At 38.1% G+C, this 17187-nt stretch overlaps 2 protein-coding genes across 5 annotated transcripts in view; one reads left to right on the plus strand and one right to left on the minus strand.

The window, feature by feature from the left end:
- Nucleotides 1-17187, plus strand: part of PXMP4 (peroxisomal membrane protein 4) — a 772061-nt gene that overhangs the window by 40694 nt on the left and 714180 nt on the right. The gene's annotated exons all lie outside the window — the stretch shown is intronic.
- ITCH (itchy E3 ubiquitin protein ligase) overlaps nt 1-17187 on the minus strand; it is a 180536-nt gene that overhangs the window by 37077 nt on the left and 126272 nt on the right. For all 4 annotated transcript variants that reach the window (XM_049698921.1, XM_049698922.1, XM_004272743.4 and 1 more), the window contains 4 exons: nt 9422-9579; nt 7723-7912; nt 6330-6425; nt 4307-4481 (listed from right to left, as the gene is read on the minus strand). In XM_049698921.1, coding sequence (XP_049554878.1) covers nt 4307-4481; nt 6330-6425; nt 7723-7912; nt 9422-9579 — 619 coding nt within the window. The remainder of the gene's footprint in view (nt 1-4306; nt 4482-6329; nt 6426-7722; nt 7913-9421; nt 9580-17187) is intronic.

A 17187-nucleotide genomic window follows, 5' to 3' on the forward strand; every position in this document is an offset into this window, starting at 1 on the left:
CCCATATACCCAGCAACGAGATTCAACAATTACCAAAACTACCACATTTCTTTATTTTTCTTCCATATTCTTTGCTGAAGCAAAAAAAAAGCAGTCATCATTTCACTCCTATGTATTTTAGTATGCCTTTCTAAAATTTGTGAACATTTTCTTATACAACCACAATTTAATTATCACACCTAGCAAAGAATCTATGTTAATTTTATCATCTAATACACAATCCCTAATTAAATGTCTCTGGTTTCTTACTGGGTCAAATCAGAATCCAAACAAAGTCATCATACTGCATTTGGTTTAGTCTAAATTTATAGCAGTTTCCCCCGCTGTTGGTCCTTTCCTGCCCAACCCCCACCCCCATGTCAATGACTTATTACAGCAACTAGGTTAACTGACTGAAAGTTTTAAAAGCATATGAGATATATTCCATTTCTCATTTAAAAGCTCTTGGGAGACAGACCTGTCAAGCAGTGGCCTTGCTCCTCCTGACACACACAATAATGAAAACAGGGTAACCAAGGAGAAACACTACACAAGGTTTGAACCCTGGTTACAGAACAGGTCGGAGTAGTCTGGCATATGACAATCTGTTTTGATAATTTTCTAAGACCCAAGCCTATCCCACAGGCTTTCCCTGGACAGATAAGGTGGGGGGTACAGGCACAATGAAACCATGGGCCAGAGCCATTACACAGTGATCCATTATCCATTCTGAGGTTAAAAATGCTAGGTGTAGGGCTTCCCTGGTGGCGCAGTGGTTGAGAGTCCGTCCGCCTGCCGATGCAGGGGACACGGGTTCGTGCCCCAGTCCGGGAATGTCCCACATACCGCGGAGCGGCTGGGCCCGTGAGCCATGGCCGCTGAGCCTGTGCGTCCGGAGCCTGTGCTCCGCAACGGGAGAGGCCACAACAGTGAGAGGCCCGCGTACCGAAAGAAAAAAAAAAAAAAGCTAGGTGTATGAGCATCTACTGCCCCCGTAACCACGGTCAGAACAAAGGCCACTGCATCTACCCAATAAACAGACTTTATCAGCAACACCCCACCACTTTTTAAGTAGCTGGTATTAAGAATGTTCAATTCAGTTCATAACTAAAATAGGCTGTTTAAGTTCTTTATAATTTAGAACCACTTTATAACAAGAGCAAAGAGTAAGAATTTGGATAGAAGAAAAAAAAAAAGAAAAGAAAATGGTTGATGAGTAAAAGCTGCAATTCTAGAAAAGTTCCAAAGACTCTGAGTATTTAATTGGTCAAGTTTACAATAAAGCAATACACACTGTAGGTACTCCAAGAATCTGTTAAATCTGTCTTTAAAAAGGGTGTTTTTAAAGGTCATGTACTAGACATACAGATGGCCAACAGGCACATGAAAAGATGCTCAACATCACTAATCAAAACCACAAATGAGATATCACCTCACACCCATCAGAATGGTTATCATTGAAAACATCACAAAACAAATGTTGGTGAGGATGTAAAGAAAAAGGGAATCCTGTACACTATTGGTAGAAATGTAAATTGGTGCAGCTACTTTGGAATACAGTATGGAGGTTCCTCAAAATACTAAAAGCAGGGCTTCCCTGGTGGCGCAGTGGTTGAGAGTCCGCCTGCCGATGCAGGGGACACGGGTTCGTGCCCCGGCCAGGGAGGATCCCACATGCCGCGGAGCGGCTGGGCCCGTGATCCATGGCCGCTGAGCCTGCGCGTCCGGAGCTTGTGCTCCGCGATGGGAGAGGCCACAACAGTGAGAGGCCCGTGTAATGCAAAAAAAAAAAAAAAAAAATACTAAAAGCAGGGACTTCCCTGGTGGTCCAGTGGTTAAGACTTCTTCGTGCTTCCACTGTAGGGGGCACGGGTTCAATTCCTACTCAGGGAACTAAGATCCTGCATGCCACATGGTGTGGCCAAAGAAAAAAAAAAAGACCAAAAATAGAACTACCATATGGTCCAGCAATTCCACTCCTGGATATATATATCTGAAGAAAACAAAAACACTAATTCAAAAAGATACATGCACCCCCATGTTCACAGCAGCTTTATTTACAATAGCCAAGAAAGATATGGAAGTAAAAAAAGTATCCATCAACAGATGAATGGCTAAAGAATATGTGGTATATATACACAATGGAATACTACTCAGCCAAAAAAAGGACATTTTGCCATTTGCAACAACATGGATGAACCTGGAGGGTATTATGCTTAGTGAAATAAGTCAGAGGAAGACTAATACTGTATGTTATCACTTATATACGGAATCTAAAAACTAAAACAAATGAATGAACAAAATAGAAAAGGACTCACAGATACAGAGAACTAGTAGTTACCAGTGGGAAGAGGGAAAGGGGGAGGGGCAAGATAGGGGTAGGGGATTAAGAGGTACAAACTATTACGTACAAAATAAATAAGCTACAACGAATATATTGTATAGCACAGGGAATATAGTCACTATTTTATAACAATTTTAAATGGAATATAATCTATAAAAATTTGAATAACTATGTTGTACACCTGAAACTAATATAATATCGTAAACCAACTATACTTCAATGAAAATAAAAATAAATAAAAGATCATATATTATAGGGGCTTCCCTGGTGGTGCAGTGGTTAAGAATCCGCCTGCCAATGCAGGGGACACGGGTTCGAGCCCCAGTCTGGGAAGATCCCACATGCTGCGGAGCAACTAAGCCCGTGTGCCACAACTACTGAGCCTGTGCTCTAGAGTCCGCGAGCCACAACTACTGAAGCCCGTGTGCCACAACTACTGAAGCCACCACAATGAGAAGCCCATGCACTGCAACAAAGAGTAGCCCCCGCTCTCAGCAACTAGAGAAAACCCGTGTGCACCAGCAAAGACCCAATGCAGCCAAAAATTAAATAAATGAATAAATAAATGTATTAAAAAAGATCATGTATTATAAAAGTGAGATAAAGGGCACATTTGCAATTGTGGATATGAGGGAGAGAAAAGTTGAAAACTAACATTTCTATGTAACCAGTATGTGCCAAACATATTAGGAACTTTATTTTACAGAATCGTCAAAAAAAAAACCCTCTGAGGTAATTTTATATATGGATCTATTGTATACATAAAGTAAATGAGTCTTGATGAGGTTAAGTAACTTACTCAAAGTCATATAGAGAAAGTAACTGTGGAACCAGGATTTGAACCCAGATGTACCTGACTCCAAAGCCCATGCTCTTTCCACTGGACACCTATGTGGAAACTAGCTTTTAAGAAGGCAGGCAAGCTAGGTATTCAAACCTAAAAGAAATTTGGCCAGGCATACCAAAGGTGATTATAATTTAGAAAGAAAGGAAGATATAAAACAGCATTGGAGAAAATAAAACGAAAACGGTGAAGTAGACGAGACAAAAATTAATTTCAACTCTAAAACCACTGGGAAGGGGAAGATAGTGACAGCTATCTTCTGCTGTGACAGAAGGTGGCAAGAAAAACTGTTGCGTGAAAGAAAGTTATTTTAGTCATAACCAGGTAGTGAAGGGAAACCTGCTGATAAAGGTGCATTTATCTACATCAGTGAGTGATTATGATGATGATGAGGTCCAAGAAACAGAAATATGGAGAAAAGGCAAAAAAAAGGTAATTCCTAGTAAGAACAGGAATTTACTCTTATGGATTCTAACAGGGATGATACTGATGGTAGTAGAAGAGAAGAGATGAAAATGGAGAGGGTCAGCTTCTCTTGAACTCTTGGAGAGTTGGTTTATGTAAAATTTAAACCATTTCCAGAAATGAGATGTTTTGATACCAAAGATAATATGGTTTTAAAGCCATAATAATATATTTAACATCATCCTATAAGGAATCAAATTTCTTTAGTCTCCCACAGCACCAAATAATTATTGCATAAATTTTACGTTTATATGTTACAAAATGATTCAATTCTATCATTAGTTCACTACAATTGAGTCAGGTGCTATTAGACCCAAGCCATCTAATGTTCTGCTAAGTCAGGCAGTATTAAATTCATAACTGTTTTCTTTTTAAACTGCTTGAATTTATTTTTACTATTCTTTCGTAAATGAATTTTAAGTTGTCCTAACTTCTTTTTTATTTTCAACAGTAACAAAGCAAAGGAGGTTGAACTTCCGGAATTTTTAAGAAGAAAAGAATAAATCACCTACACAGAATACTGGAAACAAGGTCTAAAAATAATAATCTATCAACAGCAACAACTGGGTTGCCATCCTACTTGTACTTTCTTTTTACTGCTTTACATTTCATATGCAAGAAAAGGTTAAAAATCAAACACTCATTAAGTTTACAATGCAAGTACATATGCTCACCCCATAAATGAACCTCTGGTTAAATTGCTGCATAGCTCCTTGAAGCTGACTACGTTGGAGCTGCCACTGTTCATAGTTCCGGACGGATTCCAATGTTGGCCTCTGCCACGTCGTTGTTCTTGTGAAATGGTCAACATAATAAATACGTCCCATGTTGTCAACCCGCCGTTCCCAGCTAAATCAGGACAAAAACAACTGGATTCAACAAATACTCATGAAACAGATAAGAATTAAACAGGACTTCATTTTAGCCCTGGTACAGGTTTGGTAAGAATTTCCCTTGCAATACTACTTTTGATTTACCTGAAGTGTTTTATTTTTTATATATATATATATAGTGTGTGTGTGTGGTACGCAGGCCTCTCACTGCTGTGGCCTCTCCCGTTGTGGAGCACAGGCTCTGGACGCGCAGGCTCGGCGGCCATGGCTCACGGGCCCAGCCGCTCCGCGGCATGCGGGATATTCCCGGACCGGGGCACGAACCCATGTCCCCTGCATCGGCAGGCGGACTCTCAACCACTGCGCCACCAGGGAAGCCCTATTTTATATATTTTAAATGGTCTATAAGTGAACTTAAGAGGAATGTGTGTAAAAATTTCTTTCTTAAAAGTTAAGGTGTATCAGGTTTTTAAAACAGAATGTATCTTACTGATTAAGTCTCAAACAATCATTAAGACAAAACCTCTCATTTTCTTTCTTTCAAATGTTCTTTTGACTGTTGCAATCCTAATAGGGACAGAAACATACACACACACACACACACACACACACACACACACACACAGAAGGGGGGGGAGAGAGGGTGCTTTTCACAGATGTCAGAAAAAGCCCTTTTTCACAAGAATACAACTATCTTATTTATCATTTCAAATGGGTACATAACCTATCAAGTGAACGTTGATAAAATAACTTGGTGATGTCTACCTGGTTGATTATTTAGGGTTATGCCTACTAGTCTAATATTACAAATACAGAATTGGTTCCAGAACACTCCTCAGATACTCAAGTCCCTCATATAAAATGGCATAGTATTTGCATATAACCAGGCACATCATCCAGTATACTTTAATCATCTCTGGATTACTTGTAATACCTAATATAATGTAAATGCTGCATAAATAGCTGTCAATAAAATGTTATGTAAATAGTTCCCAGGGCTTGGGAAATTCAATTTTCAAAATTCAAAATTTTGTCTTTTGAAACATCTTGGAATTTCCCCCCCAATATTTCCCCTCCAATATTGGAGCGCCAACTGTAGTAAAATAATAAATACCATTTATATATCAAAAATTTCTTTCTTCCTTTGCATTATTTCTTGAGGATGAATTTCCTGGAAAGGGTTACTAAGGGTATGGGTATTATTATGGTTATATATCCTTTCTGTGAGCGTTGTAACTAACTTATACTACCACTAGCAATGTTATGAGGTAAAGTTCCTCTACAGTCTCACCAACACTGTACTTTTTAGGTGTGTATTTAAGATTACTAGCAAGATTAAATATTTCCCCAGATTTGCTACTGACTTCCCTCAAATGAAAATATTTTTTATTCCAATTATTTTATATAATATAAATGTTAAATGCTTAACATTCTATTAATATATCCTCATTTTATTATTATTAATATATTAATATTTCCCCAACTATCTTGCAATGACTTCACTATTATATATTAGTTTTTTATAATATGAACTTTACCATATATAGGATAGGGGCTATAATTCTTATACAGTTAAAAAAAAAAAAAAAGCTAAAATTAAAACCCTGCAGTTTGAGCCAGGTAAAAGTTCACAAAGGAAACGGAATCTTTCTTTAGGTCAGAAATGAGTGAAAATAAAAGTCATTCATCATGGCCAATCAATTCCCTGACTCTCTTCTTTTTAGTCTGCACCTATCATAAAACAAAGTAGAGAGAGACAAGATCGACAGAAGAGGAAAAGTAGGAAGGTAGGGAAGATTTTTGTATAGATATAATCTATAGTTCTGAATAAATACTTTTTTTCTTCTTCAATACAGACACTTACCCAGGAGGTAGAGGTTCTGGTCTATCCCACGTTGTTCTTTTTTCAATATGATCTACATAGTAAACTCGTCCATGCTGGTCCACTCTCTGCTCCCAACTTAAACATAAAATTAAAAAGCTGATATGCTACATGTATGAATAGTCTGGTTTTTTAATCCTGTATTTGTCGTCTTCTCTTATATGATGATATTACAGAGCTGAGACAAATAAGCATGTCCGTATATAAAGCAGATACCAAAAGAATTTAGGAATAAAGTCAAGAAATGTTATACTGAGGGTGACACACGGTGGATGAGATTTCTCCTGCAGAAGTATCTGCTCTAGGAGATGTCTTATATTTCTAAAGAGGCTTAAAGCAATGCATTCAGGATACAAAAACTGTCTCAATCTGATCAGGGTATACATAGGACTTGAGTGGAAAAGAAAACTGTAATTATTGTTATAAAATCTGACGAAAGACAGCTATTAACTGAAGGGCAAAGGGCAGTTCTGGTACTAGAAAAACTGAAATCAAAGAATAAGACTTTTTCAGATGTGCTCCTGCACAACAGTACCAAAGAAAAAGGCAATATGAGTATTGAAGTCTCCTTGGTAGGTTTAACCCCAAAGTAAAAAAGACAGGAATAAACCAACAGAGTTTAGAAGAACCAGTCACTTCTAAGAGCACCCACTCTGTTGGAATAAACCAACAAAGTTTCGAAGAACCAATCACTTCTAATCCCTTGCACAAACAATTTTTAATCTGGCTGCCCATGTAGGCTTTCAAAAAGGAAAATGGCCTAACTACCCACATAAGTAATACAGTCTCTTTAAGCAATTAAACTCCTCATCATGAGAGTCTTAAAATTTATCACTTAGTCAATTAATTTCTGTTTAGCATTCTGAGCTCTGGATTAATTTGAATGCCACAAAATATGTGTGTGTGGGGTGTGTGTGTGTGTGTATAACTATCAGAGTATTATTAATTTTAAAAATAATCAGTAGAGATTTACATGAGATTTGTAATCCCTCTCAGTTTCCTAAATTATTATTACTCTGCTATGACTTTATAATGGTAAAAAAATTAAGTGATTTTCCCCCCCTTCAAAAGAAAAGACAATCTGAATCAGGCGACTATTTTATTACTTGGTCTTGGTGAACTTTCTATGGCTCAGAGTCCTTCAATAAAAAAAATTTTTTTTTCTTTCACTTTGCTCTGGAAATGAGGGAGAAATTTCAAATGTGGCAAAGCTTTTTTGTTCAGTTTGACTCTAGACCTCCCCCAACACACACACATACACACATACAGAGTTATAAGACAGTTTTTTAAAGAATGGAGTTCAGTACTATTTCCCTTATTAATAAGTATATGCAGAAGTCTAAAGAAAACATGTTAACCAAAGGCAATTACTCACCCGGGTGGGAGGGGAGCTTGAGGTACAGGATTTAATGGCCTAGGGCCTGAACCTCCAGATATAGTAAGAGGAATTATTAATCCAGATGTTGCTCCTTCAGATGTATTTGAATTTGTATTCGTTGGTGGGAGAGAGCCTGTACTAGAGCCATCACTTTCAGAAGTGGCAGATGGTGAGCCATTGACAGATGCTTTAAGATTTGAGGAAAATAGAAAAACAATTTTCAGAAATCTAAATTCAGGAGAGAATTTTAACTTAAATAAAAAGGTAGATGATAAATATAAAATTTAAGATATGGACATGCAGATGAAAATTACTTAAGTAAGATAAATAATGGGAAATAGCCAATGGTCCCACTTAATAGGCTTGTTTACAACTTGTAAGGTTCCATTTACTCCATGTCTCATTATTAATTACAAAGCACATACAGATGATTTCTTGATGCCACAGGAAATAACTTTTAGAACAGAAAAGTGTTGGTCCCTGCGTATAAGTTCATTTAGTAATTTTCCAGATCCTTAAAACTGTCTTTCCTATGAATGCCTACAGATCCGAGACTAATTTTTGGCGTTACCTATAATATGGAAGATCTGACTGATAATAACTATTTTTAAGAATATCACTGCGGGAATTCCCTGGTGGTCCAATGGTTAGGACTCCATGCTTTCACTGCCAAGAGCCTGGGTTCGGTCCCTGCTTGGGGAACTAAGACCCTGCAAGCCTTGCAGTGTGGCCCAAAAAAAAAGAAAGAAAGAATATTATTGCTTGAGTACATATTACATCTTAAAAAAATACTTATTGACAAAACAATTCCTGGAGGAAGTCACTAATATTGTGACAAAGTAGTATATGATCTTAAAGACTGGGAATATACTATGAACACAATTATCTACAGAAGAAAAGGGGGAAGATACATATTTAAACACAATGTCATTTAATAAAATGATTTGTGGACAACCAATTTACTTTTCTAATAATATTTGGATTATTTTACATTTCCTGTTCACATACTAACAGAGGGAAGTAAAGAGAGATTAAAAGATTTATTCTGGCTAATCAGGAAAAATAAATATTCCAACTGTAAATGTTTATATTTTTACTATATGAAATGTTTACTTGTGTGATTTTTGCTTTAAAATCTGAATATCATTTAGCATTGTTGGGTTATTTGCTATTTACTGGATTGTCTTTTTAAAGGATATAATGAGATATAACCTTGACCAGATCCTTGACTCTATGAAATGCTTATGTCCACAGTTACAAACCCTGACAGAAAGCTGCAATCTTATCTATATTGCCTCTACTTTTTATAGTACACATGTGATTTCCCTTTTTTTTAAAATTTTTGCTGCACTGTGCAGCTTACAGGATCTCAGTTCCCTGAATCCGGGCCATGGCAGTGAAAGCCCAGGATCCTAACTACTAGCCCATCAGCGAACTCCCAGCACACGCGAGATTTTCATTCGCAGTGGAGCACCTGCCTCAATAACTTCACACCTGGCAGAAAAACTTGGGGAACAGGCACATCTTGGTTAACTATAGAAAGATCATTCTTGGCCAAAATCTTAAATGTAAAAATTCAGCTAGAAAACCAACCTAAAAGGGTCTCTTGACACTTACCTGAGGATCAATTCCCAAAAAGAATTTTATAATCACAGTACTGAGACCTACATCCCTAGTGTATGGCTAGAATACACACCTGGTCTACGTGGGGTAGGTGGAGGTGGTCGTGAAGGTCTTGGAGGCCTAGAAGGTTTAAAACCGCCATTTGAGAGTGATGGAGAATTGTTCCCATTGACCCTCCTATTTTCACCAGACCCTGCATCCTCAGGATGGTCTGATCCATTTGTGCTCGCTCTGGGTAAGACAGCCAGGAACAGAAGGGAAAAAGAATGCTCTTTGAATTTAACAAAAAAAACAACAGGAAGACCAAAACTTAAAGTTTTAGGAGCTTGAGAAAACCTTCCTAATTTCTGGCCAGCCTTATCAAATACATAAACAGCTCTTATGGTAGTCTTACATATAGCTCCTCAGAGCTATATAGAAATATGTGAGGGGTTACTCAATGGCACAGAAGTACTTAGGGGACCAATCAGAACTATTAGGTGTGCTGGTTCAGATTTCAAATAACTCTTCAGAGGCCCTGTATAAGTAGAAATGGAGTCAAATTCTCAAAATTCCAAATGCCTTAGAAAGGGCACTATTTTATCACAAGCATAGATAACTTAACCATCATTTTCTTGGTTTCCACTGGCTCTTAATATTATTTAGGTATGGGGCAAAGCTGACTGTTCCACAACAGGAGAAAGAAGTACACTTATTTCCCAGGGATAGGTGCTCTCGCCCCATCCCAGCAAATGGTATACAAAATGTTCAAGGTAAGTGATCTAGAAAAGAGGTGCCCACAGACCTTTTTTTAAAGGAACTATCATTTCTTCAAAGCAATGACATCAATTGGAGAGAAAGGGGGAAGAACACTAACAGGAATGTCAGATACAAAGTTACTGTCAGTTAAACACAGGTGATTCCTTTTCCCAGGGGAGTCTAGTCATTGACTAGAAATAGAAAGCAAGGCATGAGTTAGCTAGTTTGGAGATGCCTTGGCTAAAGCTCTGATATCTACTACCTGGTAACTGGAAACCACTACTCAGTATTAATCCATACTCCTGGACCTCACAACAAGCCTGAATAAAATCTGATAGATTCAAGAAACTAAAATAGAGGCAGTACCATTAAATCATTTCATACTATGTTTTCCAGAAGTCAAAGTGTGGTATTTGGACCAGAAGCAAGCACGATACACAGGAGCTTGTTAGAAATGCACAATCTTGGACTCCACTCCCAACCCACTATATCAGAAATAGTATTTTAACAAGATCTCCAGATGATGTGCGTGAACAGCAGGGCATGACAAATACTGCTTTGCGGGGTTTCTCAAATGCTTATTCTGAATAAATGGAAAAGCTCAGTAACAGGCAGTCAGCACCTGGTTAGTGCTGACCACCTGCAAGAAGACCAAGCAACCCCAGAATATGAACGGAATGCAGCAAGAGTCAGCTTTGACACTGCTCCCCTTCCCCTAGGTGAAGAGTCATATACCCCCTTTTGAGTCGTAGACCTCTTTGAGACTCTGCGTATTGCCTCTCTATACTATTTTAAGAGGTGATTAATTAGTTTGAAAAAAAGATTCTTGATGCTTTTAAAAAGACAAACAACTGGCAGAATGGACCAAAAATGGGAAATTGAGGTTTCGAGCTCCAACTCTGCTATTGACAAGTTATATGACCAAAGAAAAGTTATTTAATCTCTCTGTACCTCAAAAGTGCATTTACCTGGATTAAATGATTCCTTAAAACCTTCTCAGCTATAATGTTCAACTAAATTACACTTCCACTACTGGTCACGTTTTAGGGATATGTCAGGGAGGGGGAACATTCAGGGCATGAGATAAATCAGCTACGACAAACAGAAGTACAGCAGAAACTGGATTCCAAAAATGTTATGTTCTGTTGTTGAAGATTAACATTTTGGAGATTTTAACATCCATGCTGCTCACCCTTCTAGTATTTGGCCTCAATTTCTCAACATAATTATCTGACAAGCTGTGTACTATGATTCCTTAAATTTTCTTGATACTTAGTTAGAATCACTCCTCCTCCTAGACCTTAAACACTGAAATTCCTACAACCTTCTATTCCTTCTACTTGCCTCCTACTGTATCTTTTATTCAGTCTCATCATGACTTTAATCCCCTCTCTATCTTCACAGTCCATCAGTTCTCTTCAAGTATCACCTGGGCTCCATCATAGGCTACTTTCCCAAGTACCTTAATTCACTATTGCCCAATACTCGCCACCCCCAAGCAATCTTTTCACTACAACTAGTCCTTCATTTACTTTTCCCACTACTGTTCTCTGGGGTCAACAAGTAACCCTGGAGAATGTTCCAGCTGAGAAATTACATGTGTATTACTAGAGTAAATAAACCAGGTAAAGTACCAAATTAAAGGGGCAGATAGTTCTACAAAAGGTCCTAACAAATCTTATGCTGGGTCTAGTAAGGAAAGTCCTGAGGTTCTCATTTCCAATGACTCACAAGACAAAAATTCTTTTTTTGTGCTGCCTAAGTGACTACTTTTTTCCTGTTTAAAAAAACAAAAACAGGGACTTCCCTGGTGATCCAGCGGCTAAGAATCTGTCTTGCAATGCAGGGGACACTGGTTCGATCCCTGGTAGGGGAACTAAGATTCCCACATGCAGCAGGGTAACTAAGCCCACGTGCCACAACTAGAGAGAAGCCGACGTACTGCAATGAAGAGCCCAGGCGCTGCAACAAAAGATCCTGCACACCGCAACTAAGACCTGATGCAGCCAAAAAATAAATATTAAAAAACAAAAATAAATAAAAACAAAAAACCAAACAAACAAAAACAAATCAAAGCTCAAGTCTCCCAGAAGCTGAAGAATTAGAAATGACAGATGACTATGACAACCTACACCACAGGTTCAATGAGATTAGTGTGGTGGTGTTAAAATTAACAGTAATAAAAAGTTTAACAGTAATTTGCAAGGACAAAGAGCTTTTGCTAGGTCCTATACAGTTACGCAGACCCAAGCAAAAGATAGAAAATGTTAATATTGTGCTTCTCTAGTCTATATCTTTTTTTTTTAAGGTGGCAGAATCCTTTAGTGTATTTTCTTTTTTTCTTTTTAACATCTTTATTGGAGTATAATTGCTTTACAATGGTGTGTTAGTTTCTGCTTTAAAACAAAGTGAATCAGTTATACATATACATATATCCCCATCTCTCTTCCCTCTTGCGTCTCCCTCCCACCCTCCCTATCCCATCCCTCTAGGTGGTCACAAAGCACGGAGCTGATCTCCCTGTGCTATTCGGTTGCTTCCCACTAGCTATCAGTTTTACATTTGGTAGTGTATATATGTACATGCCACTCTCTCACTTTGTTCCAGCTTACCCTTCCCCCTCCCCGTGTCCTCAAGTCCATTCTATAGTGTCTATATCTTTCTATTCTAACAAACTTCACTTTCCTAAAGCCTGATCACTTCAAAAAGACTGAGGCAACATGGACTTCAGTTCACATTATTCAACAACTTCAACTGGGCTGTCCATACTGCCTGAAAATCAATCATTTTCTACATCTCTAATCTACTCCTGGCCACATTCCCATTGCTCATTGAAAACTTTTCCCATCTCCTCAAATACCTAATCCCAATTTGTAGATGACCCTGACTCCACCTCTTCCCTAAAATGATGATTATCAGCTATCCTTCTTTTTTCTCTATTTTAAAATTTCTCTATGCCACTAATATCTTCATCTGTTTGTTTCCCACCTCTGGGGAAAAGAAAATCTATCTTCACTTCTTCGAGGCTAATTTGTCTTGTGGGTCTTTGATTTCAGGACACAAATAATATGCTCTAGGGCTTTTCACCATCATTTAACACCTTTCTTCTCTCTTCCATCATCTTCCTTCTTCTAGATTGTTCCTCTCAGTCACAAGTATAATTAAAACACTTCCTCAATCTTAATTACTCTTCTAGCTATCCTCTCATTCTCCTTTCCTTCACTGTAATTCTTGGTATTTATTCAACTAATGTATTTAGTGCATTTTAATTAAGAGGTTTTCAAAATAAAAATTTCTAGTTATAAAATAAAAATTACCTTCAATCGTACATTCTAGAGATTATTACCATTAAGAGATAATCTCTTGTCCGTCCTTTTGCATTGGCTATGACTGATTATACTATTTATATGATCATACAATGTTTCATATCCTGGGTGGGTTTTTGTTTCTTTATTATTCATTATATACTGAGCATTTCACCCAAATTATCTGAAAACATTTCTAATGACTGTAGAATACTCTATCTTATGGATATACCATAATCTAATCTTTTTTACGGAAGGGAGTGACATTTTCTATTTCCTTCAGGTAGACTGCCAGAATAGAATAGCTGGGGCAAAGCAGGCAAATATTTTAAACTGAAATATTGATTGCTAACTTAAGAAAATAAATATTTTTTTAATTATTTTTTTGGCTGTGTTGGGTCTTCGTTTCTGTGCGAGGGCTTTCTCTAGTGCGGCGAGCAGGGGCCACTCTTCATCGCAGTGCGCGGGCCTCTCACTATCGCGGCCTCTCTTGTTGCGGAGCACAGGCTCCAGACGCACAGGCTCAGTAGCTGTGGCTCACGGGCCCAGTTGCTGCATGGCATGTGGGATCTTCCCAGACCAGGGCTCGAACCCGTGTCCCCTGCATTGGCAGGCAGATTCTCAACCACTGCACCCAAGAAAAAAATATTTTTAAAGGTAATAATTGATCTGTTCTCCACCAGATAGATATGAAAATGCCCATTTCACTATAAAGTATTTATATACTTTTAACATTTTAATATATTATCCCATTGCTCCTTCCTCCCTCCCTCCCTCCCGCCCGCCCTTCCTTTCTGGCTGTGTTGGGTCTTCATTGCTGTGCGCGGGCTTTCTCTAGTTGCGGTGAGCAGGGGCTACTCTTCGCTGCAGTGTGCGGGCTTCTCAATGCAGTGGCTTCTCTTGTTGCAAAGCATGGGCTCTAGGCACGTCGGCTTCAGTAATTGTGGCACACAGGCTCAGTAGTTGTGGCTTGCAGGCTCTAGAGAGCAGGCTCAGTAGTTGTGGCGCACAGGCTTAGATGCTCCGTGGCATGTTGGATTTTCCTGGACCAGGGCTTGATCCCGTGTCCACTGCGTTGGCATGCGGATTCTTAACCACTGCGCCACCAGGGAAGCCCCCATTTATATACTTTTAAATCTTTGTCAATTTGGTAAATAAAAACATGAATGTTCAACAGTATTTCATTTATAGGCCATCTGAGTTTCCTCTTCCATGCACTCACTGTATGTCTGTCTTTTGTACATTTTTCTATTACAAAGGAATAATTTTTCCTCATTATTTGTGAGAGCTTTTTACAATCCGAAGGTACTAATTTCATATTGGTTAAATAGTGATCATTTGCTTTTACATGTTTGAACATACAAGAGTTCTATATTTCTACATAATTAAATGTATTCAGAGATATTTTCTTCTAAAGGTTTTATAATTTCATTTTTAAAAATCAATTTAAAAAACCTAGAATCCACCTTCATTTGGGGATGAGCTGAAGTTCTAACCTGATTTTTCTTTTTCCATACAGCCAGTTTTCCCTGGCTTGATTAGGCTAAGATCTCATTCTCTCCTGCAGTATTTGATAATGTTAAATACACATCTTTTAAAAACATTTTTCTCTTAATTTCTGTGACACTGCTTTTCTAATCCTGTACTCCCCACTTCTAAACCATTCCTTCTTTGGTTTGTCCTCTTCCTCCACTTTACTAAATATAGGTCCCTATGGTTCTGTTCTTATCTTAGTTTTCATTCTCCACAAATTTTTGCCTAGGGTCTCAAATTCCATGATTTCAAAAATCATCTTTTAAAATAATTCCAAATCAGAACTCGAATCTTTGTCTCATTCTCATCCCCTGGTACCAAATTATCAGCTAAATGCAGGAGATATAGAATAACTCTCCAATGCTAAAGCCACTCTTCCTCCTATGTTCTAGTTCTGTGGGTGACTCTGCTACCCTCGCAGGCAATTTGACTTTTCTTCTCTCCTGTGCCTCCTGATACTCAATGCCTAAGTCCCACTGATTTCACTGGCACGTTTTTTCTCTACTCTTCTACCACCACTGCTCCAGTTCCAACCCTCATTATCTCTCAGTGGATTACTGTAATAAGTTCCCACAGAGGTCTTCCCACCTTCACCACCACCATACAATCCAAACTACATACTGACTGTCAAATAATTTTTCTTATGGTGTTTTGATCATACCAATGCTCTGTTCAAATATTTTAAAAGACATTCCTCTCCAGAGAAAAAGATTCTAGAAGCCTATACTTGCAAACCAAAATCTCCATCTGGCTCCAACCTCTGCAGTACTAAAAATAACATTTATTGAGGGATAAGCACTTACATGGGCACGGGGCGGGGGGGGAAGCATTCCACTTTAGGCAACAGTAAAAGACACTCGGGCTCTGAAGGTAAGGCAGTCCCAGGTTCAACAGTGCCACTTACACTATTAACTCAGGCAAGTTTCTTTCCCTTTCTGAGCCTCAGTTTTCTCATAACCTGTAAAAATGATACCTACCTCATAAAAATATTTAAGGATTAACTGAAATAACAGGAAACCTGTTCATCATACTGCCTGACACATAGTAAGAGGCAATAAATACAGAATGATTCTACTTTCAAATTCACCACCTGCCATTTCCCACTTTCAATTACTCTATTTTCAGCCAAATACTGAGGCTAAAGATTTCCAATAAAACCCCTGTGTTCTTCCCCACCTCCATGACTGTTTTTCTTCTTTCCACCTAGACTCCTTCATCCAATTCCCTCAAGACATGCATATCCAAATTATAACTATGCTTAATGGTCTTAGGTCAAATGCCATTTCTTCCATGAAGTTTTTATACATTTTATAGACTGTTTCACATTTTAAAAATCATGTATCATTTTCTAATAAATACAAGTAAAAGCAGTTCAAAAAAGAAACAGGATTCAAACCAGCTCTGAAGTAAAAGAGGATGAGATTAAGATCGAGTGACACTTCTGCCAAGATGTGCAAGCCTAGATTTTCAAGAAATAGACTTTGTTACATAACTGAAAGATTTCCCATAATAGTTTGTTGAAATCTAAGAAATACCTGTATGTCTCCCGAATAGTGGTTCTCGAAGTGTAGGACCTAGTCTATCAGTATCACCTGGAAAATTGTTAGAAATGCAAATCTTGGGCCCCATCCTAGATGTAACAATTTGGGAGGAGGACACAAGGCTTGGCAATCTGTGACTGGGCAATCTGTTGTTGAACAAGTCTTACAGGTGATTCTAATGTACTCTGAAGCTTGAGAAACATGGTGATACTAAAATAGCACTGGTGGTTAACTTTAGTTCCTTTAATGAGTGATTGTGGAGCTAAAACCTGAGATGAATTTTGAAAACCAATATGGAAACCTGTATACTGTACAGAATTGTCAGTGTGAACTTATCACCACCATTATATGTGACAAGCAATTAGCTACAAATTAAGTGCTACTATGGCTTTGTTTTCTGCTTCAGTCTTACAAACCCCTGCTTATCTCACCATACATATGTACCTGATCGAAACATGGAGAACCAAGATGCTAATATAATAAGGTCACAATATACAAATCAAAGATTAACAGTCAAGAAGGCACATCCAAAAACAAAATGTTGAATGCCAGGCACCAATCATCTTGGTAATTGATAAAAGTGACAGAAGACAACACTGAGAAATATACAACATCCAGACATGCTATGGGGGAAAGGAGACCAACAGGACTATACTGATGATATAGGCAGTGCTTGAATTACAGTAAAAGAACCTAAAGCTGTTTAGTAAGCTTCTTAAATG

The sequence above is a fragment of the Orcinus orca genome, chromosome 16, assembly GCF_937001465.1.
Source record: "Orcinus orca chromosome 16, mOrcOrc1.1, whole genome shotgun sequence".
Classification (NCBI taxonomy): Eukaryota; Metazoa; Chordata; class Mammalia; order Artiodactyla; family Delphinidae; genus Orcinus; species Orcinus orca.